General features: G+C 41.3%; 2 protein-coding genes across 5 annotated transcripts; both read left to right on the forward strand.

Moving 5' to 3' along the window:
• Positions 1-1,892: 1,892 nt before the first annotated feature.
• Positions 1,893-7,623, forward strand: LOC108416816 (CMRF35-like molecule 8). Of its 3 annotated transcripts, none has more exons than XM_037543496.1 (6): positions 1,893-2,024; positions 2,134-2,460; positions 3,117-3,173; positions 4,783-4,872; positions 5,879-5,997; positions 6,108-7,623. In XM_037543496.1, exons 1-6 carry the CDS (start codon positions 1,985-1,987, stop codon positions 6,498-6,500), a joined length of 1,026 nt encoding a protein of 341 aa, XP_037399393.1. In that variant the 5' UTR covers positions 1,893-1,984; the 3' UTR covers positions 6,501-7,623. The 3 variants fall into 3 exon arrangements, with proteins under 3 accessions (XP_037399393.1, XP_037399395.1, XP_037399394.1); XM_037543498.1 differs by having other exon boundaries at positions 2,134-2,253; XM_037543497.1 differs by having other exon boundaries at positions 1,921-2,024; positions 2,120-2,460.
• A 3,313-nt stretch (positions 7,624-10,936) lies between these two features.
• On the forward strand, positions 10,937-22,818 carry LOC108413967 (CMRF35-like molecule 1). 2 transcript variants are annotated; one of them, XM_017686697.2, is made up of 7 exons: positions 10,937-11,195; positions 11,332-11,661; positions 11,756-11,863; positions 16,915-17,007; positions 21,148-21,255; positions 21,392-21,426; positions 21,532-22,818. In XM_017686697.2, exons 1-7 carry the CDS (start codon positions 11,159-11,161, stop codon positions 22,003-22,005), a joined length of 1,185 nt encoding a protein of 394 aa, XP_017542186.2. In that variant the 5' UTR covers positions 10,937-11,158; the 3' UTR covers positions 22,006-22,818. The 2 variants fall into 2 exon arrangements, with proteins under 2 accessions (XP_017542186.2, XP_017542187.2); XM_017686698.2 differs by having other exon boundaries at positions 16,933-17,007.
• The last annotated feature ends 806 nt before the right edge of the window (positions 22,819-23,624 follow it).

Consider the following 23,624-nt stretch of genomic DNA (forward strand, 5'->3'; position numbering starts at 1 on the left):
CCATATTTACATGTAGGTCGCAGAAGCTTATGAAGCTGCCCCCTTCACTTCTCATTGTTCCTGCTCCTCAAGTCCTCATGTGCTACTCATCATAACGGGTGAGAACATCAAGGACAGAGAATATTTGGCCAGAGGAGCCATCTCCTCTCTCCAACTTTAATTTCAGAACACTGATTGGAGTACGTTCACCTCACAGGCCACTCTGGACTCTCACATGGACTTGCATCCCTACACGTATTGACAATGTCACGTCTGCTGAACGTGTCAAAATCTTTTCTAATCGAAAGCCCTGGACGAAGGCACGCGATGCTGGGTTCAGTTCAAAAAGAAAATGAAACCTTGCTCAATCACATCTCTGAAGAACATCAAGTCTTCATTTGATAAGGTAGCAGTAAGGAGTATTCAAAATTACGCTTAGCACTGGACACTGCTTGGGAAATGTCCCTCCCCTAGCTGAACTGTAGATTTTGATTGGTTCTGCTGCTGAATCCCTTAAAACGTATAGGTCAGTGGTCTGTGCTGGTTAGAGACAGCAGGGTTTTCAAAGTGGTGGATCAAGTGTGCGCTCACCCCTGTGCTTCTGGAGGCTGTGGCTTAATGTACAGACCTGTTCATGAGTTTAATGTGAAGGGAAGGACATTAAACTCTGTGGTGGTCCTGATTTGATTTGAATTCTCCTGACAAATAAACAGTAGTGGACGAAGTACACAAATCATGTACTCGAGTTAAAGTAGAGACGCCCAAGGTAAAATATTCCTCCAGTAAAAGTAGAAGTTCCTCCCTTTAGACCTCCACTTGAGTAAAAGTACTAAAGTATTTCCCTTCAAATGTACTTAAGTATAAAGTAAAAGTACTAAAAGAGGAATTCTGGCTCTGATGTCCTGTTATCATTTTTATAACCAGACTGGCTTCATGAACTCATTTCAGGTGAAAGTCCTCCAGCGTCTCTCTTGGTAAACCAGTCTTTTAATAGAACGTCATTAATTAGTGACGCTGACGTCTATTAAAATGATCAGAAGCACAAAACACTGAAGGTAAACAGTTTCCATCAGGGAGAACCGAGTGGCTCTGAAATCACTTTTTACACACAAGCAAAGTTTCAGTTTCAGATTTATTTACAACTTAGTTCCAAGTTTCAGTTGAATAAAAACTGGCTTTAAACTCAGGATCACAGATGAGCTCCTTTACTATGTTGATCTGTAGGCGTCTGTTCATAAACATAAACCAGCCCAAACTCATTTACTATAAAATGAAATGGTGTTTGTAGAAATTCAGAAAAAAGCCGCGTCAGTCTCGACTGCATATGTGGACATATTTCTATATTGAGCTCTATTTACACAAAGTTAGGTTAGTTCATCATTTATGTTGAACAGACTCTCCCAAAGTTTTACGCTGCTGCGCTGACGTTGAACCGTGTGCTGCACTGGGTCGGTATGACCAACAGGTCAAAACCAGCTCTAAACAAAGTGACCGCTGGGCCCTGATTGGTGCTCTGGCTTTGCGCTTCTTTCGTTTTGACATGTGACGTTTTTATACACACAGAAACCAAAAGGAACGACAGATTTCTCAGAATGTAGGAGGAAAAAGTCGGATATTAGACTCTGAAATGTAGTGGAGTGAAAGGAAAAAGTCCAGAATGGAGAAACTTCAGTACAGATACACCAAAAATACTAAAGTAAAGTACAGATACAGAAAAAAACTACTTAAGTACAGTAAGTAATTACATTTACTCAGTTACTGTCCACCACTGCAAATAAACAGAGTCATAAACATCAGTTTGTATAAGTGTCTCTGTAAGAAAGCGAGAGGGGGAAGTGTGAGTCTGTCTGCCTGTGTAAGAGAGAACCAATGAACCGGATATGGAGAAATACAACGAGCACAACTGGGGAAGCAGCAGCCTGAAATAATCTGAAACACGCAAACAATTCATAGAGCACAGACAAACTCAGAGAGGCTGCAGAAATCTGACCAACCGGTAAGAAATATGACCACTCTGCTCACCGGTATCATCTGTAGCCTTACAGGTAGGACTGGACAAATGTCCATCTTCAGCATTTCAGACCATTTCATCTCACATTTACTTTACTCAGATACTCTTAACTTCCTTTACCTATCTCAGACCTCCTATGTCAGTTTTAGGTAGCGTTATGGGAGACGTGTTTACCCTGGACGGTTATGTTGGAGGGCAGATTCAGGTCAGATGTCCTCATCAATTTGCCCACGACAATATCAAGTATTTCTGCAATGCAGAATGTAAGCATAAAAAAGATGTTATCATTAAAAGTGCAACAAACCACAATACAGTCACCAGGGGGAGGTATTCATTATTTGATGAAGGCTCAGGAGTCTTCTTTGTGACCATCTCTAACCTGAAGAAATCAGACTCTGGGACTTACTGGTGTGGAGTGGAAAGAGTAATTAAAGACACATTTCATAAGGTGATCCTAAAGGTCCTGGACGGTAAGATGTTTAATATCTCAGTTCAAGAATGTGTGGAATTTTTTGGACCATTGTAATTTTCTCTCTTCAGTCCATCTTAATATGATTGCAAAGGAAAGACATGTATACATGTACGTTTTAATGTACAAGTCCTATCTGGAATAAATGAATGAATACCTTGCTGAATGCAAAAACATACATTTTTGGTGTAGTTAAAATCTACAGATGCATGGATATAAAAAATAATAATAATAATAATAATTTGCAAAAGTGCCACTGTCTGTTCTTGCGTAAGTCTGTGTTTAGCATGCTTGTTTGGCTTGAGTAATGCAGTATTAAGCCAGTCCCTCTTGGGACATTCTTGTGATGTAACACTGTTGTCTCAACCCGTCAAACCGTTGCCTTTGATTGGCTTGTTCCTTTTATATGATCCACACTGTACAATCTACAGTTTTACACCACTAGAAGTTACAATTATTATTACTTTATTTAGGAACAGATTTCAACCATATCAAGGCACATCAAACCTGAAACAGATACTCTTGCAAGAGCTGATATTGCAGTTGCCTCAAAAATGTTGGAGCCTGGTTGCTAATCGTACAAAATGTATCTTTTTATTATTATTTATCTTCTGACGGAGTCTTTTGTCTTTTACTTCTTGTATGTCTCATCTCCAGCACCCACTTCTCGCACAACACCAAGACTCACAGACTGGAGCACATCTCAGGCAATAGGTGAGTAGAAATCTATATAAACCAGAAAAATCTGAAAAACAAACAATTTCAGGTGTTTGTTGTTGTTGTTAGCAAACTTGCCTTTCTGTGCATGAACATGTACAGTGGTTGGTTAGTGTAGTGGTTAACACCTTTGCCGTCTACGCTGTAGACTGGGGTTCAATCCCCTGCCTAGGTAAGCACCCTACACTATACCAATAAGAGTCCTTGGGCAAGACTCCTAACACTGCCTTCGCCTATCTGTGTAAAATGATCCAATTGTAAGTAGCTCTGGATAACAGCGTCAGCCAAATGCCATAAATGTAAACACAGTTTTATAATTAATTAACGTCCTTGAAGCGCATTCAGCTGTTCAATAAAACAGCAGCATAAAAACATGCCGACTACGTCAGAATATTTGAATGAAAGTTTCTTTTTTAGATGAAACATACACTCACCGGCCACTTTATTAGGTACATCTTGCTAGTAAAGGTTGGACCCCCTTTCACCTTCAGAACTGCTTTAATTCTTCATGGCACACTTTCAACAAGGTGTTGGAAACGTTCCTCAGAGATTCTGGTTGGTTATTTGAGTTCCTGTTGCCTTTCTATCATCTGGAACCAGTCTGCCCATTCTCCTCTGACCTCTCACATCCACAAGGCATTTTCGTCCACACAACTGACCGTTCACTGGATATTTCCTCTTTTTCGGACCGTTCTCTGTAAACCCTAGAGATGGTTGTGTGTGAAAATCCCAGTAGATCAGCAGTTTCTGAAATACTCAGACCAGCCCGTCTGGCACCAACAACCACGCCACGTTCAAAGCCCCTTAAATCCCCTTTCTTCTCCCTTCTGATGCTCGGCCTGCACTTCAGCAAGTTGTCTTGACCACCTCTACATGCCTAAATGCAGTGAGTTGCGGCCGTGTGATTGGCTGATTAGCTATTTGTGTTAACAAGCAACTGAACAATAAAGTGGCTGATGAATGTATTTGGATCCATTTGCTAGTCAGCTTTGTCCATGTAGACTGTGTGCCCAAAAGTTTGTAGAAGTCTTCTCACCTAACATTTCCTCCAAAATCAAGCATGTTTCTAGATAGACTGTGCCCCTATTTTGAGTAGTAACATTTTTTTACCCTTCTGGGAAAACATTACACTGGATGTTGGAACATGGCTTGAGGATTTGAGTAAGCATTACTGAGGTAAGGATGGTCAGTTCCAACTTATCCCTAAGGTACTGGATGGAGCTCCATCACTCCACAGTTCTACTCCACAGCCCAATGCTGGAGAGCTTTATACCTCTATATGTTTATCTTTGGCACTGGGCATAGTGACCTCAGGCTGTATAAGGTTTATTTGCTGTATACCTGTTTCAGAAATGGATGTACCTTAAAGTAGCTCAATTCAGTAATTAGAAGGAGGGTCTTGAAACTTTTGGACATGTGTATTTAGTGAGAAAACAGGCTGTAAATCAATCCAATTCTAGTGATAGATAGATAGATAGATAGATAGATAGATAGATAGATAGATAGATAGATAGATAGATAGATAGATAGATAGATAGATAGATAGATAATCTAGTCATTCTTTATGATGTATCTGATCTTTTGTTTCCATGGTGTGTTTTTTTAGAGCCGAGGGTAATGGCAGATTCAGAAACATCCACCACAACCACAGCCATACCTGTAATAACTACAACCACAGCAAATACATCTGATAAGAGTCAGTAAAAGAAATTTAACTTTTTATGTGTTCTTTTTTCTCTCTGAGTGGGCATCACCTGTATTTACTCTGAACTACAGTATATGTAGACATTCTATTTGCTTGTTCCTTGTAAAACAACAAATGTGACACTATATATTTGATTCCATTGACAATTTTACCAAATTACTGTAACCTTTTAACAAATAATCTTTATCCATCACTGGCTGTGATTCCAGTTGAAAACGTTCTTATTATAGACTAAGTCTGAGGTGTTTATATTCTCACTCTACGCAACAGTCTGATGGAAAATCTCTGTTTACATGCTCACTGCAAGTAAACAGATTCAAAATTACATTCATGCATAGTGAATCTACTTAGTGTAGGCGTTACCATGACAACCAGCATCACATGAGTCCAGTCAGAGTGAGATGAGCAGCAGTGAGCAGTGCTTGTGTTTTTAGCTGCTTTAAAATGACGTCAGACTCAGGAAAACGTCCTTCACACGTCCTCATTAAAGAAGGCCGAGAGGAAGACGTCGTGTTCTGAGACGCATAAGCTGGACGTCCGTCCCACCGCCGTCTTTTAAAGATCAGAGCATGAACTTCGTCTCCTCTGCAGACCAGTTTCTGCTCCGCCGTGTTGAACGGTATAAACTCTCACTGTGACGCGACGCAAATGCAGAACGGGCTTAAACTTTCCGATAGGGAATTTAATCGGATTCAGGCGTTTACACAGATATTATTCTTCTATTTAATAGATTATTTACAGGATTACCCACCTCATTCAATCAGACAGAAACTGTATTCTGAATGGCCTCAATCAGACTAGGCTACTCCGATTGAGGTGTATTAGTCGACTTGTTAAGGGACTGCATGTAAATGTGGCTATTCTTGATATTGTTAATACCTTAATTTTGAAGAACTTTTGACATATTGGGTGAAAAATATCTTAATAACAATCCATCTTTTTTGTTTTTGTTAGAAATACAAAAGAATTCCAATTTTATCTGCTCTTTGTTTTCCAGAAGAGCTTATTCATATAGGTGCTGGTCTGGCCGCTCTGGTGCTGCTTTTAGTCATTTTCCTTTTCATACTGATACAACAAAGTAAACAAAGGAAAGCTACAGTACAACCGACTGAGAAGGTAAGATTTTCAATCTCCTTTTCTGCATGAGCAGATTGGGTTGCAAAGAGGGAAGGAAAAAAGAGACAACGATGACTTCTTACTTTTTTTATGTCTGGCTTGTGATTCAGGCTCAGCACACTGAGAATGTTGTTAAATACTCCTCAGCAAACACGTCCTCCTCAGTCAATCAGAGGACAAGTCAGAGCATTCAGGACACTCCTGTGGCCAGCAGGGGGTCTCACTCAGATCCCAGCTCTACTGTATATGCCAACTTTACACCTTCTCATGACTCTCTTAGTTATGCAACTGTCAGATTTGCCAATCAATCTGATGACCTCAATTACTCCAACGTCATCTTTGTCAAAGAAAGTGATGCCAATACCAGCCACTCAAAGAAGTCTGAAGTGGACACAGCCAGATCTTCATCACCACTCTACGCAACTGTTAAGCCCACAAACACTTCACACTCCGATCAAGATACAAATGCAGTCGTATATTCTACTGTACACAAGGTAGAGTAAAAGTAGAGCTTATCTGCAATACTCATGTAAACCATGGAAAGACTTACTGTCTTCCAGCCATTGAGTAAAACACCAGCATGTACGTACTTGTGTTTGAAAATGCCTGACTTCGAACGCACATTTGAAGTGACTGATTTAGCACAAATGGGCTAAAGTCTTGGTTCCTCTCTTTCACACCTGTTTGAAGAGTCTGCTGTTATTTAAGGATTAATCACAAAAGTCAAGGTTTTGGGCCTCATTCACAAGTATATAAGTTTTTTTCATAAATGTGTTCTTGAGGAAGTCGTCTTGATGACGTCTTCTTAAACTGCAGAGTTGTGAGTGTGTGTAGATTCTGTTCGTACCTAAGAACAAATCCCAAATAAGAAAACATGGATGAATGTCAGAATCTTTGTGAAAACTATGTGTGTGTTTTAAGAGAAAAACGTCTTCTTAAGAACAGTTTTGAATGAGGCCCATTGTCGGGTTTAGGGGAGTTAATAAAACGGACACATTGAGAAATGAAGATGGAGGAGATGACCATATTCTCAGAAGCATTATTAAATGTATGGCAGAGTTCATTTGAGTATGAAATAAGCTTATATTGGTGGGGAAGTTGAGCCTATAATAATGGCGAGATAAGGTCAAATTCAATCTCAACCACAATTCTTTTGGAGCTCTTGTTGTCAGGTGTAATACCTGTCCTCACCACCAGAGGTGAGCCTCACCTGAATACTTATGTTCTCCCTGATCCCTCACCTGCAGCTCACTTCACCTGCCTATTTAAGGACCTTCAGTGCATTGACTCAGTGTGAAGTATTGCCAGTTTACCTGCATACCGAGCCTCATCTCCTCATTGTTTATGGTTTTGGATTGCCTTGACCCTTTTCTGTACTCTTTGACTGCTTCTGGATCTCCCTTTTGCTGGTTTTGAACTTTTCTAGTGTTTTGACTTTCGGACTGTTTTTGACTCCGACTCTGGTTTTTGTGTTTTGGGTTAAACGGGATTATGGGTTCTAATCATGACTCACACAGTCAGAATTACTTGCACTTCTGTTGCTTCTGTACAACAGTACTGAGTGAATGTGTTTTATTCTTGTATAAAATTGATGAAGCTCTGAAAATAAAGCTTGAAAAGTGAGAACTTCTTAGGTTTTTTTAAGATTCATTGCCAGCTTATGGCATTAAATGCCTTTGTGGTCTCAGCCCCGGTAACATTTTTAGGAAAATATGAACAATGAGGTGAAAAACAAAGTGACCTAAATGCAACGTATTGTAAATTTATTTAATTAATGTAATTATTGAAAAAAGCTCTATCCAGTGATGCCCACAAGTGAAACTCAACTTTGTTGAAGTGTTAGTTCTGTACACACACACACTTACACTCATACACACACACACACACACACACATATATATATATATATATATATATATATATATATATATATATATAGCAGTGAGGTGTTTTAAATTCTGGGAACTCCAATTCCCATAATCCCTCAGGCTGATTAGGCCCAACTTGACACACCTGTGGACTCCTCCACTTAAGGCTGGTGGCAAACAGCGCCCTTTGTCACCTCTTTGTAAGGGGTAACTAGTACAGTGTTTAGCCCAGGTGGATATTTAAACAAAAAGGAAAACAAAAGAGGGTTGGGGGAAAAGATACAAAAGACAGAAACTTCCCCAAAACTCCTTAAAACCCAAACACAAGGCTTCAACAAGAAACGCTTCCAACCCACACAAAAGATGTTTGCTCTTCAAAGAGCAAACAGGTGAAACATAAAGTTGACCTTCCTCTTATAATCGCAGAGGAAATAACTTATTTTTGTTTGCTTTCTGATTATCTTTTATTTCACTTTTCTGTCCCAGCCTTTGTCTGAGCACGCTGATTTCAGGGCCCACTTTGTTTGCTTTTTTCCTCCTCTTTTTATTTACCATTTTCACCTGTGCTTCCCAGTGGCATAGCAGTCATTCCTCAGACTGCCAATCATTACATTGCCTGGCTCTGAGCCGCCTCAACCCCGACGTGCACAAATCACAATCCCTCACCTCAACAAATGAATTTAACACCCTTTTCTCACAGGTTTTGCCCCCTGCACTTGGGTCTGCCTCCCTGCTGTCCTGTAACCGGGAGGCCCTGTCTCACAATCTCCGTCCTGTTCTATCCCAAAGGTGTTTGTTTCATGGGGTTGAGGTCAGGATTCTGTGCAGGCCAGTGAAGTTCTTCCACACCAAACTTACCCACAGTCACAGAAAAGGGCCTCCCCCAAACTAAGGGGCATAGACTGACCCCTGAAAATGACCCTATAGAATTATTCCTCCTCCACCAAACTTTACAGTGGGCACAATGCAGTCAGGTAGATAATGTTTTACTGTTATTCACCAAAACCAGTCTCATCCATCAGACTGACAGATGGCATTTACATGTATGGCATTGGGCAGACACTCTTATCCAGAGTGGCTTATTTTGATCATTTTTCAAGGTAGTTTAAAGACATGTTAGGAATCTTGCCCAATGACCTTTATTGGTTATAGTGTTGGGTGTTTACCCACAAAGGAACTGAACCTCAGTCTACAGTGTAGAAAGAAGAGGTGTTACCCACTACACCATACCAATCACTGATCACTCCACAGAATACGTTTCCATGGCAGGACCTTCCACCACTCCCCTCGACACTTGGCATTATGCTTGGTGATGTAAGGCTTGCATGCAGCTGTTCAGCCATGGAAACCCTGCCATGAAGCTCCCGGTGCCAGAGGAGGTTCGAACTCTGTAGTTACATTACATTACATTACATTTACATTTAGCAGACGCTTTTATCCAAAGCGACTTACAAATAATGTGGTACATAGAACAAACATAGTCAGGCCTTAAAGGAGGCCAAGGGGTAATAGCAGGGTAGAGAAGGAAAGGAGGGCAAGAAGGAGATGAGGTTGGTAGTGGCTAGATTTGCAAGAGGCGATTAGAGCAAGTGCTCCCTGAAGATCTCTGTCTTCAGGAGTTTCTTAAACATAGCGAGGGACGCCGCTGCTCTGACAGTGGAAGGTAGCTTGTTCCACCATTGGGGAATCAAGTATGAGAACAGTCTCGAGTGCTTTGTGTGAATGTTTGGCAAAGCTAAGTTATTGATCAGCAGAGTGTTGGAGACTTTAATGCTCTCTGCTCCTCAGAATTCAGCGACGTAGAACTCTAACTTTACATGGTCTGATGCCTTGTGGCTGAGTTACTGTGGTTCCTATAAGCTTTCACTTTTCAATACCACTCACAGTTGATCATGGAACATCTAGGAGGAAAGAAATATTGCAAACTGACTTGTTGCAGCAGTAGCATCCTATTACAGCACCATGTTCAAACTCAGTGAGCTCTTTAGACACGTTCTCTCACTAATGTGTGTAAAGGCAGACTGCATGCCTGGGTGCTTGATTTTATACACTTGTGGCAATTGGGCAGAATGAAACACCTGAATTCAATGATTAAGAGTGTCCCAATAGTTTTGACCATTATATATTTTTTGTGTTGACGTCATCTTCTTTGATGCATCCTGCAAATAACATTTTCTCATCAATGCCGTGTTTAAAACTAGTTCTACATCTCTAACGTAACTTCAAGTGTATTCACAAAATGCTGTATTGCCTCAGCTCTCAACACTGACCTCACTCAGCACATGATTGTGGCTATTTTGTCTCAAGCCTGCAGGTGGCAGTGTGGAGACTTTGTTAGATATACTTTTTCTGCCAAACCGACCCAACCAATCAGCTTTGTCAATCATTTATTTCTGTTTTTCAGTACATGTCATGACATCTAATGCTTGAAAAACATTGACCTGCATTAAATTGAGTTGGACTGAATTATAGAGCCACAGAGGGAGCTAAATGTTGATGCTCACATTGCTGCTATGGCCATTTCATTGTTGTGTGTACTGTCCGTTTTACTTATTAAACATATCAAGAAGCAAAAGACACTCATTGATATTGTCTTCTCTGGTCATTCTAACTGTTAAAAGTTACTAAAAAAGGCTGTTGGGGGCGAGAACAACCCTGAGGTCAAAATGGCTCAAAAACCACATCCTGCCCTCTCTTATGCACTCATACACGTTTGTATTCCAGTCTTTGTGGGGTATTTCCCTGCTTTTCTGTTTGCATGTAACCAAACCTTCACCTTAACCTTAACAAGTGAATTATCAGGTCTAGCTCCTGTTCTTTTATGATCAATGCATCGGGTTGCAGGGCTATTCTTATGTAAAGCAGCCAAATGACCCCACGACCAGCAAATGCTCACATTTCCATCACCCTGGGGGGATCCGGTCCCTGCAGTGAGATAAATACACTCATACACAAACACAGACACATCACACATACACAGATTTTCATGGTCAACGGCAGAGCTGAGCTCTCTCACACACACACACACACACACACACACACACACACACACACACACACACACACACACACATATGCGGAAGAGATGCATCATCTATATGTGAGTTTAAGAGCTTCATAAACACATCATGAGTTCTAAGAGGAAGAAAATATGGGCATTGCAGTCGACGGCGCTGAAAGAAGGAACCGGAGAGAACATCATAAAATAACCACTTTTACGGGATTTTAATTCTGAATATAAACTTGAGGAAGATCTCAAGAGTTTATTTTGGATTTCCAGAAGTTTCCCAAAGATGATGTCCTTCAGCATATCGTTTACTCTACTCGCTGGTAAGTTTTTGGAAAAAAGACTTTAAGACAAATAAATAATCATGTTTATAATGTTTATACAAGTGCAATAAGGTACAGCATAGAGAATTCTTCAGTGAGTGAAGGAAAAAAACATCGTTCTCTCCTTTTGTGGCAGTTGTGAGTGGCATGCTACATGTCGAGATCACAGAGACAGGAACAGAGGGAAACATCGCGGTCATCACATGTCCTTATAGTAAAGGATATGAATCTTACACCAAGTATTTCTGTAAGGGAGGCTATACAGACTGTGAGAATATTTTAAAATCTAATGGGAAGGACTCCTGGACATCTAAAGACAGAATCATTATGAATGACGACACAGAGCAGAAAAAGCTGGTAGTGACCATCCGTGACCTCAGAATGGAGGATGCAGGAGATTACGGCTGTGGAATCGAGACAACAGGACGAGACCCTTTTACTTTAGTCCATCTGAAAGTGATTAAGGGTACGTGCTGTTTGAGTTTCTCAGCTTATGGCTTCTATTCCGTGTTCACTGTGGACGTCATGAAGGGTTGAGCTGTCTGATTTCTCTCCATCAGCTCCTCAGCCACCGAAAAGAACTCAATCAAAGCCCACCCAGTCTTCACCACCACCTCCCACCAAAAACAACGAAAGCCATGCTCCCACCGTCTCCACCAATAAAACAGGTAAGATATTATCCTGCATTTTGAAAGACAGGCTGTTTTAGCTTATAGATGGAACCCTCACACTGAGGGTCATTTGTTTAGCTCCTTGACAAGCATCAGCAACGTAAGCGGCATAATTTACTCCGTAATTTGATCTATCACAGCTAGAATTACAAGCATAAAGTATTTTTGAGACTGATATTACGCTTTTTTACATTTATTTTCAAAAAAATTGACGCTGAAAGGTACTCAGGTATGTCAGTTGACATTTAAATACTAAGATGTTTTTGAATCTCTTATTAATTTGTCAATTCTTAGATCACATTCAGCGCCTCTTATGAAAAATTGAATATGTACAGGCCATCAAAGTTTTCAGCACAGATATTTATTTTAGAAATTCTTAGACTGCACTTTGAGGGAAAATGTACTAAACCGTCATTGGGAAGGAACCTGTGTCTTCAGGATCTTTACTTGGAGGGAACAGAACTGTATTATAATCCACTATCCTAAGGCTTGTCATGTGATTTTTCTGTTGTGGCACCAAATTTTTGGCTTCGCTGCTCCATGCAAACATAACTAGAGGTGAAAGGTGGCTAAAATTACCTTCTTACTTTGGAAGACAAAAATGTTCCTCAACAAACATGAACAAACAGGCTGAGATCCTTATACAGTTTCCACTGAACTCCTGTCCCACTTAAACTGGTAGAAAGATGATTAGTGTTTTCCTGACGCTTATATTTATCTCTCACCCTCTCCCTGTTCTGGAGGGTCTCTCAGAGCATTTAAAAGCACAGCAGCCCACCGGCTCTTCACATCAGGGTGGGTGAAGGATCCCATGGTGTTGCATAAAGAGGAGATAAACTCTGGTCATAGGAGGGAAACGACATCAGCTAATTAACACTGATGCGATCATTGCAGGCCTTCAGATCATTTCAGCTGAGAGATAACCAGTCATCCCCCTCACGGAGCTGCAGACCGCTGGGATTACTTTACTCTGTTTCTGATTTAAATGAGGTTTAAATGGAGAAACGTAAGCGTTAAATTTCAGACTGAACGTCGTGGGGCGGAAAACGACGTCGCGTCTCTACAGATGTGATTCTGTAAGTTTGCTGGTGCACTTAGTTCAGAGTTCAGCTCCAGTCCTGAAACCTTTGCCCTGCATAACTGTGGTTCACTGGTTAAAACACATTATTCGCTGAACGAGGTGTGAACAGCAGAGAGAAACGGAGCGGTGGCTCCAGTCCTGGAGTCTGAAACACTGAATTAAAGGTCTGAGTCTCTCGGCTTCCGTCACATCTTGCAGGTGAATCAGTCACAGAGCACAGCTAACTAAAGGCGTCTTCAGTTGAAGACGTCCTCAACACGTCGGTGCCTAAACGGTGTGATGTCCTGCAAAACACGAAAGTAGATCCTTTTTTAAAATTGTAATGACAATTCTTCTGAAATATGTTTAACAGAGATTTTCCGTTTCTGCATTTCATGATAACTTTTCAGTATTTTCGCGCATGCATTGCATGGTGGGTAATGTACCTGTGAGTCTGCTGCCTACAGCTGCACCAGAGAGTGGTCAAATTTATTTGTAGCGCTTTTTACAACTCATGTGGTCACAAAGCAGCTTCACAGAATTCCAGAAAAGACAACATTTTAACAAGAATGTAAAACCCCGGTGAGAGCTGAGGAAGAAACCTTGGGTGGAACCGAGGCTCACCAGGGGGACCCATCCTCCTCTGGTCAGACTACCTACAGAGTTATTATACTACTCATATTAATAGCAGGAGTATTAGTAGTAGGAATAGCTAGAAGTCCATGAAAACTTCAGTGTAGGGTGGGCAGCTAGTCCAAAGCAGGTGGTGGCAGCTGGGGCGTGGGCAGCTGGTCTGAAGTGGGCAGCAGGAGAGCTGGACCGTCAGTCGTCCATCAGTGTCCGGCTGGACATGTGGGCGGTTGTATACTTGGAAAAAAGGCAGGGAGAGGGAATTAGTTTTATTCTTTCTGTTTCTATGTAAAACAGGGAATGTGAACATTTCCAGAGTGTGGCTAACGACTCCGGCAGATCCGACTATGACAGCTTAACTAACAGGAGAGAATTTATTATTAGAGCAGAATATTCTAGAACAGATGGCAGACTTACAGGTCAAATGCTAAAAAGACATTTTATTGCAGTGATGGTGATTTTACATCATGTAGGCTGATCTGTTTATTATTGCACCACTGAGGGCAGGGTTACCCAGAATTCTTTGAGGTTCAAAGTTCTCTTAATTACCTCTTCTTTTCTCAATTTTCAGCAGTTCTCTTTGTAGATCTTAATATTTCTTTTATTTTGTACATAACCGTTTTATCTTTATCATATATTGTAGGACTGGGTGCATTTAATGTCGTTTTTTTTTTGTTGTTGTTGTTCTTCACCATGACTGTGTTTGGTATTCAGATTTATCAGTACAGCTTGTCTTAGTGTGATAAAAGTAAGTAGATGGTGAGTTTAAGCTTAGCGGTTTCTAGTGGGGTGGCGTGGTGGCGTGGTGGTTGTCGCCGTCGCCGTCGCCGTCGCCGTCGCCGTCGCCGTCGCCATCGCCGTTGCTGTCGCCTCACAGCGAGGAGGGCCTGGGTTTGATTCCCCGGCCGGGTGACCGGGGTCCTCTGTGTGGAGTTTGCATGTTCTCCCCGTGTCTGCGTTGGTTTCCTCCCACAGTCCAAAGACATGCAGTCAGGCCAATTGGACATGCTACTTTGCCCCTGGGTTCGAGTGTCTGTCTGTCTGTCTGCCCTGCGATGGACTGGCGACCTGTCCAGGGTGTATCCTGCCTTCCGCCCGAAGGCTGCTGGGATAGGCTCCAGCACCCCCCTGCGACCCTGACGGAGAAGCGGCTTAGAAAATGGATGGATGGATGGATGGATGGATGGATGGATGGGTTTCTAGTGGGGCTTTGTTCTATAGTCAGGAAATCACACCCAAAAGTCACTGACTTATTGCTATATTATCAAAAGTGCCAATAGCACTCAATTGTGAGTTGTCAATAATGGTATCAGTCAACAGATTTATTGGTGGAGAGATTCTTCCCTTTTGAAGGAAACTTTCTTTTTACAATTAAACACTGTAAAATTATGGATTTCCATAGATGAAGTGAACAAAGTGTCCTGTATTTGCACAGAACATGTACTGTACACATGATTCATTCATCAAGGTAGAAACAATGTAAGTGCACCCTCAAAGGTACAGCAGTGGTTTTAAGGTCCAACTGTGTAGTAGCATGTATGTAGCACCCCTTTCCCTAGCGCTAACCGTGTTTAAAATCTAGAGGAGGGGTTCGAAGTGTTGGCAAGCGTGGTTTTGTACTATGTGAAACAAAAGATTCAACCTACAGTAAAAAAAAAAGAAATAGACCAGACACAAGGAGTGAAATAAGAGTAGTGTTATTGATCACTGAGGTATTGTTTGATCAGAACAAGAAAACAAGTTAAATAAATAAATAAATAAAAACCTTAAAGTTTGAGCTATAGGCAAACCTTGTGTTCTTAGAAAATGACATTTCCATTACCAAAGTGCTTAACCAACCAAAATACAGTACACAGGCCTTCATAAACAAAGAGCCTGCACAGGGAAACTCTCCTCATTTAATACTCCCTCCATACGATGGAGAGAAGGATCAAAAAGCAGTAGCTGCTGTAAGAAACTAACTATTGCTTTCACAAATGTAAGATAATCAACAGCCCAAACAACATTCATACAGAACTATGCAAACCTTCAGCATTTTTAAAGGTGAAAGTGGCCCCACACACACACACACACACACACACACACACACACACACACACACACTCTCACACTCACACATACAAAGCAGGAAACCCGTTGCAGGCCTGAACGATGCTTGGGTGCGGTGTGGCTGGATGGTAAGCCCCTTCTAGTTAGGCAAACCACGGTTCTACTCCCAGTTCGGCAGTTCAAATGAAGGAGTGAGGAAACAGGGGTGGTGGGAGGTAGCAGCTGCAGAGGAATCTTCATCAGAGGACCCACACAGCTCCTCGGCTGCTGCGGAGTCTGTCTGACCTTGTTCTTGGGAGCTTCCCGGTCCTGGCGTGATGCTACGGGGCAGTCCACCTTCTGAGCACCGCCAATTGCAAGCGCACAATGCTAAAGCACTATTAATTAGCACTGACCAGCAGGCTACAGCAGAAACTAAACGCTAAAACATTTACTTTAATTACACACCATTTGCCACTGGGCTACACTTACATGAGTTTTCCTAGTGGAAAAGTTGGTGTTTGTACCTTTTCATGACCGAATGCTTTAAAACAGAGCAGTAGAATAAAAGCCTGGAGGCGAGGCGAGGCGGGGTGTGTGGAGTCAGTCCAGCTTAGAACAGATCATTTCAGTGGAGTATGGTTCAGTTATGTTCCGTGACTGAAGGTACTGGGATGGACCCCTGAAGGTACCACCGCAGTGATAAGAAGGGGTACAGCCCCAGTGATGGTGTCATACCTTTTTTTTTTTTTCTGAGTGTAATTTAACAGAATTTTCCATTAAATTGGGAAATTTTATGGTATTTTTTTTCTTTAACAGAATTCTGTTTTTTTCAAAACGCGAGGTTATGAAATGGTTGGTTAGTGTAGTAGTTAACACCTCTGCCCTCTATGCTGTATGGTTGGTTAGTGTAGTGGGTAACACCTCTGCCCTCTATGCTGTTGACTGGGGTTCAATCCCCACCTGGGCAGCACCCTACACTATACCCATATGAGTCCTTGGGCAAGACTCCTAACACCACCTTTGCCTACCTGTGTAAAATGACCAAACTGTAAGCCTCTCTTGATAAGAGCGCCAGCCAAATGCCGTAAATGAAATGGTACACGTATCTTTACCCTAACGTACACAGTTGGACCTTAAAACTACTGTTATCCTTTTTCTTGTGTTTTGTTCCTGTACCTTTTTTTTGTCTGGGGACTGAAAGTGTGTATATAAAATGTGTAGTTTGTGTAGCAGTTTGGTGTTTGTCAGACTGTGTGTGTGTGTGTGTGTGTGTGTGTGTGTGTGTGTGTGTGTGTGTGTGTGTGTGTGTGTGTGTGTGTTTTATGAGCCGGGAACTCCACTTCAGCAGTGACTAATGGAACAGGAAGACCACAGGACAGAGGAAACACCACTCGGCCTGCCACCAACTATCGAGACTCAGGTCAGCGAAACCACATTTCTCACTGTCCTTTCTCTCTTATCACAAGGGGTGGGGGTGAGAGGTGCTGTTAGCTGTTGGGGTGTTGGCTTTAACAGCTCTCAAACCTAAAACATGTCAGCGTCCCTCTTGTTTGTGCTATTAACCACTTTGAATATCAAATGGACTTCTTGGTCATTAGATTTTTACATTGAACACTGGGTTTGTTAACACTGGTAAACACCACCCCAATATAGTTCTGATCATATAGTTGTTCCAGTGACCCAAAACGATGAATTGAAAAATACAACCTTTCCATATTAAAACTGTATCAGTATAAAATGTCTTTAAATGATAACTGCTGCTCTGAAGGCTTTTTCAATAGAAACTAAAGTGAAACCTCCCAATGGCAGCATGCATATAAAACTGTTCTTGACCTGGTGTGAGTGGAGGGTGACTTAGCTCACCCAAGCAGTTTTCTCAACCACAAGGGGGGGGGGGGGGTGGGGGGGGGGTGTTAAAATAACACATTCTGTCTCTAACCAGACACGTTGATGTGTTCAGTCTGACACAACACGTTTTAGGCTACTTTCAAGACAATGCTGAAATACTTGTGTCTAGAAACAGAACGCATTTGGTTACTTTTTAACATGGAACGTTTAAAAGCTGAAAACAAGTATTGAAACAGGTAAGAAGTCAGTGTGTTGCCATTTAACATCACTTGTTATAGTGCAGTTCCACAATGAAGCGCTGCTCAAGCAGCCAGCACAAAGACCTCTTAACTGTGGTGTAGCATTGCTCAAGTGCCCGGATCAGACGGCCTTGTAGCTGTGGTGTAGTGTTGTTCAAATGCCCAGCGAAGTCACCCACTTAGCTGCAGTGAAGTAAGTGTAGTTGCTAAAGCAGCCAGCCTGAGAAGCCTATAGCTGCAGTGCACGGTCACTCACCGACCAGCCCAGCCGGCCTCATAGTTGGGGTGTAGCATCCCTCAAGCAGCTCAAACACTTAGAGGCCCAATCCCAGTACTCCTACCTCCTGTTCTCTTGTTTTGAATGTCTCCTTGTCAATTGGAACTGAGTTTCAAGGGCTAGTGGTCAAAATCTTCCCTATGAAAAGAGACATTACTACTAGCAGTGCTCTGTAGGCGACCCTACCAGTCTGCAGTGACAGCAGAGATGGGGAGAGTTCATTAACCTCACTGCTGGGCTCACAAATGTCGTAGCAGCTCTGATGCCTGAGGCACCAGAATGTGACGGCCGCACCATTTAAGGTTGAACAGGAAATGTAGCCAGCTAAGTAGAGTGACATCCGCGTACTACTAGTGACTTGTTATGCTTGTTATGAAAAAAGGACCATAATACATTGAAACGGCATTAAACCAACCATCCATCCGTTTTCTAAGCCACTTCTCCATCAGGGTCGTGGGGGGGTGCTGGAGCCTATTCCAGCAGTCATTGGGCAGAAAGCAGGATACACCCTGGACAGGTCGCCAGTCCATCGCAGGGCAGGCAGACAGACACAGACAGTCACTCACACCTTGGGGTAATTTAGCACATCCAATTGGCCTGACTGCATGTCTTTGGACTGTGGGAGAAAACTGCAGAACCCGGAGGAAACCCATGCAGAAACAGGGAGAACTCCACACAGAGAGGGCCCTGGTCACCCGGCTGGTGAATCAAACCCAGACCCTCCTCACTGTGAGGCGACAGTGCTTCCCACCACGCCACCGTGCTTCAGTTCTCATGTTTGTGGGTTTGGTCGTTTGTTCAGCCACCTTGCTGTATTTTTCCTTTTTTCTCATAACACTTATTACAAGCAAATCTATTGTTATTGACCAGACAGATAGTTTCAAATAATGTTCTTAGGCACAATGCTTGCACAGCACTGCATATACAGGGCATCCGGAAAGTATTCACAGCGCTTCACTTTGTCCACATTTTGTTATGGTACAGCCTTATTTCAAAATGGATTAAATTCATTTTTTTACAAATTTATTAAAAATAAAAAAAAAATTAAAATTACATGTATATACGTATTCACAGCCTTTGCCATGATGCTCAAACTTGCAAAATGGTGCCTCCTGTTTCCACTGATCATCCTTCAGCTGTTTTGACAACTTGACAGGAGTCCACCTGTGGTAAATCCAGTTGATTGGACATGATGTAGAAAGGCACACACCTGTCTGTATATGGTTCTGTAGTTGAAAGTACATGTCAGAGCACAAACCAAGCCATGATGTCCAAGGAATTGTCTGTAGACAGGATTGTATCGAGGCACAGATCTGGGGAAGGATACAGAAACATTTCTGCAGCATTGAAGGTCCCAGTGAGCACAGTGGCCTCATCATCAAGAAATGGAAGAAGTTTGGAACCAGGACTCTTCCTAGAGCTAAAACCATCCCTACAGTGAAGCATGGTGGTGGCAGCATCATGCTGCGGGGCTGTTTTTCAGCAGCAGGAAATGGGAGACAATAAGGACAATGACCCTAACCACACAGCCAAGATGACAAAGGACAACTTCTGGACAACTCTGTGAATGTTCTTGAGTGGCCCAGCCAGAGCCCAGACCTGACCCCGATTGAACATCTCTGGAGAGATCTGAAAATGGCTGTGCACCAATGCTCCTCATCCAACCTGATGGAGCTTGAGAGGTTCTGCAATGAAGAATGAGAGAAACTGCCCAGAAATAGCTGCCAAGCTTGTAGCATCATGCTCAAAAAGACCTGAGGCTGTAATTGCTGCCAAAGGTGCTTCAACAAAGTATTGAGCAAAGGCTGTGAAAACTTATGTACATGTGATTTTTATTTTATTTATTTTTTTTTTGAATGTTCTGCAAATATATTTTAAAACAGACATTTATCACTTTGTCATTATGGGGTATTGTGTGTAAAAATAAATTTAATCCATTTTGGAATAAGTAACAAAATGTGGAAAAAGTGAAGCGCTCTGAATTCTTTCTGGATACAGTGTATATGCACAGAATTCTTTCCAGATTGTATTGTACTGTATTACATGCACAGAGTGAGATGAGCAGCAGTGAGCAGTGCTTCTGTTTTTGATGACTTTAAAATTCAGTCTTCACTGGCTTCCCATCTCTGCCAGGATTGAATACAAGGTTTCCCTCCTCACCCACCAGTGCATTTATGGCAAAGCTCCTACATATCTGAAAGAACTCCTCACCCCACTGACCTCATCACGATCCCTTTGTTCTATGAACACAAATCGCCGAGAACCCCCAGAACTCCACACCATGGGGGATCGGGCCTTCTGTTCTGCTGGTCCTCGCTTATGGAATGCTCTCCCTGACCATCTGAGGGCACCACAGTCGAGTGATCGTTTTAAAAAAGGACTTAAAACCTTTCTCTTCAGTAGAACTTACAACCTGTAATCTTCCTGTGGAGTGTAAAGATGTTTTATAGTAGTTCTTTGATTTCATTGAAATGCTTCTACTGTATAGCACTTTGAGATTTGCTTAAAATGTAAAGTGCATTACAAATAAAATGTATTATTATTATTATTATTATTATTATTATTAAAATGACGTCAGACTCAGGAAAACATCCTTCACCTCTCCTTATTAAAGAAGGCTTAGAGGAAGATGTCGTGTTCTGAGACACATAAGCTGGACGTCCGTCCCACCGTCATCTTTTAAAGATCAGAGCATGAACTTGGTCTCCTCTGCAGACCAGTTTCTGCTCCGCCGTGTTGAACAGTATAAACTTTCACTACGACACGACACACATGCAGAACGGACTGAAACTTTCCGATAGGGAATGTAATCGGATACAGACGTTTACATGGATATTATTCTTCTATTTAACGGATTATTTACAGGGTTACTTACCTCGTTCAATCGGACAGAAACCGTATTTATAATGGCCTCAATTGGACTACACTATTCCGACTGAGGCATAAACATGGATGTATTCTATTTTGATTGAGCGATTTAGTTGGATTATTTGCAGATTATCATACTGTAAACATAGCTACTCATTAAAGGTTAACCTTTCAACTATATCAAATATGCAAATGTATAATGGTAACAATTATTTGCATAAATAAACATTATTGGGCTCTAAGCAACTGTCATTGAAGATGATTTGGAAAGATCTTCTGATTTTGTTTGTTTGTTTGTTTGTTTGTTTGTTTGTTTTTAAAAAAATAGACACTCTCCTCAGTGTTGGAGGAGTATTAGGTGGAGTTCTGCTGGCGCTGGCAATTATATGTGGGCTTTTCTTTGCCTTAAGATGCGGTGCAGGGAAGGAAACGGCAGGTATGTAACAAATGTTTACCTTAAAATACCTAATTAATTAATTGATTGATTGATTGACTGACTAGTTATAAAAATCAATCTGTATGACTTCCATTGTGGAGTTTCCCTAAAGCCTGTTTTCTTCTCTTCGTTTCAGCTACAAGTCAACCAAACTCGGAGGTGAACATGGAGGTTTGTACAGATTTTTTTTATTCACTTATTTACTAATTTGAAAAAAAAATACATGGTTTTCAAAATTGTGTGTTGCAATTTTTTGCAACATTTGAACCTTTTCAGGGTGCCCGGGTGTATGAGGAGATACAAACCACTGATACCGCCCAAGCTAATGGCTCTGTCTCAACCCATCAGGGCACAGTGTCGTACTCAGCAAGTGACCAATGTTCTAACCCTCATCCAGCATGTATCACCGTGTACTCTGCAATAACAAATCAGGGCCTCAATTCACACTCTGATCACACCTGTCCCAGCCAACACACACACTATGCTGTGACCCCCGTTAAGGAACTGCACATTGAAACCCCCCAAAGCTCAAAAGAACCAAATTATTGCAAAGTATATTTTGCAAATAACAAAAGTATGGATGAAAGTCCAACATACTCCCTCATCACTGCCCCCAAAATCTCAACGGACAGTGTTTCACATTACTCGGCTATTCAGTTTCCACAAACTCTCAGTTCAGACCATGAACTCCAGAACATGGTCTCAAAACAAGGAATAGACCATGTCTATGATAATACTAATATCTGCTAGGACTTCTAATAGTATATTAGTGTTACCCGATTAAACGTTTGTTTGTTTGGTGTTTGTTTTTTTGTTTTTATGCAGGACGGGGTCCTACATTAAACTCTGACATTTTATGTTTGTAAAATATGGACTCCCTATGGGGACGTGGCTTAAAAAAAAAAAAAAAGCACCAGATACTATTGGGTGAACACTAGTAACTTTCTATTGAGCACCAGATTCTGTGGTGAGCACCTGATATTATCTAGTGAGCACCAGATACTATCAAGTCAGCACTAGATATTTTCAAAAAATATTACCACATCTTTATCTGATGCTCACCACATAATATCTAATGTGCACCTGATAGCTTTGGGTGCCAACCACATAGTATCTAGTGCTGACCTGATAGTACCAGGTGCTCACCACACAGTATCTAGTGTTGTGTGTTGTAGTATTGTGTGCCAACCACATAATATCCAGTGCTCACCTGATCGTATTAGCTGCTCGCCACACAGTATCTGGTGTTCACCTGATAGTACTGTGTGCTCACCACATAGTATCTGGTGCTCACTTGTGACTAGTTGTTTCCTATAGTATTTAAATGAATGTATAAGGCAATCTGTTCAGCTCTTGAAGTCCTGGGAAAGCTTGCTTGGCTATATGTGTGTGTGTATATATATATATATTGTGTAAATGGACGATTTTCCTTTTGGCTGTGTTTGGCTTGCTCTCTGTTTCTGACCAAAACTTAATAGTGACGTAAGAGTATTACTGTAATACTTATTGAGTTTAAATACAAACAAGTGATTCTATTAAATAAAAATTCACTAAAATGACAAACATGTATTTTGTTTTATGATAAAACATCTAGATATCGGTGTTTTGAGTGCAACCATAAAGAGTTATAATGTATTGTAATCTCATCACAATGACTTTAATGTGGTTATGATAAAGAGCCTGATTAAAGGCTCATAAATAATACATCATTTTACACCTATCAGTGAAGTTCTTGGCCACGTTTGGAACAAATACCTTCAAGAAACGCAGCCATAAAAAGTCAGATAAAAAGAGATATACATTGATGATTTTAGTTGCTTATCTTTGCTTGAATGTTTGGTATATTTGGTGGTTAAACATTTATGACTGGTCTTTGTCCTGCCTTTATATGGAATGGATAAACACACAGTATCTACAGCTGCTGCATTATAAACATTTTTTTTATGTGTTCAATGTTTTGTTAGTCATTTTACTCATTTAGATTGAAGTTGGTTCATCATTACCATCATGTGAGCATAACCATCAAAGTAATGTAAATGTGTAGAGTCTAATAATGCAGAGGCTAAAGCTAATATCTGTTAAAGTTGTAAATAGTAGTGTCTGATGCAATAATAGGAACAAGCAAAGCTCTAATGTGGGTTTGCGGCTTGTGTGGGTAAAAATGTAGGTCCTCGTTGGCTGAAATGGAAACTCAGAGCTGTAGGTAACCTGTAAACTTCACAGGGCAGTGGGTTAAGGGAGACTGTATACAGAGACTTCCCCAAATTAGCCCATTACTAACAACTGTGAACACACAGCCTGCACAGCACTCTTAAAAATGATGGTTCTTCAAGGGTTTTTAGTAAAGAAAATGGTTCTATAAAGAACCA

Source organism: Pygocentrus nattereri, chromosome 12 (genome assembly GCF_015220715.1).
Source record: "Pygocentrus nattereri isolate fPygNat1 chromosome 12, fPygNat1.pri, whole genome shotgun sequence".
NCBI classification, from domain to species: Eukaryota; Metazoa; Chordata; class Actinopteri; order Characiformes; family Serrasalmidae; genus Pygocentrus; species Pygocentrus nattereri.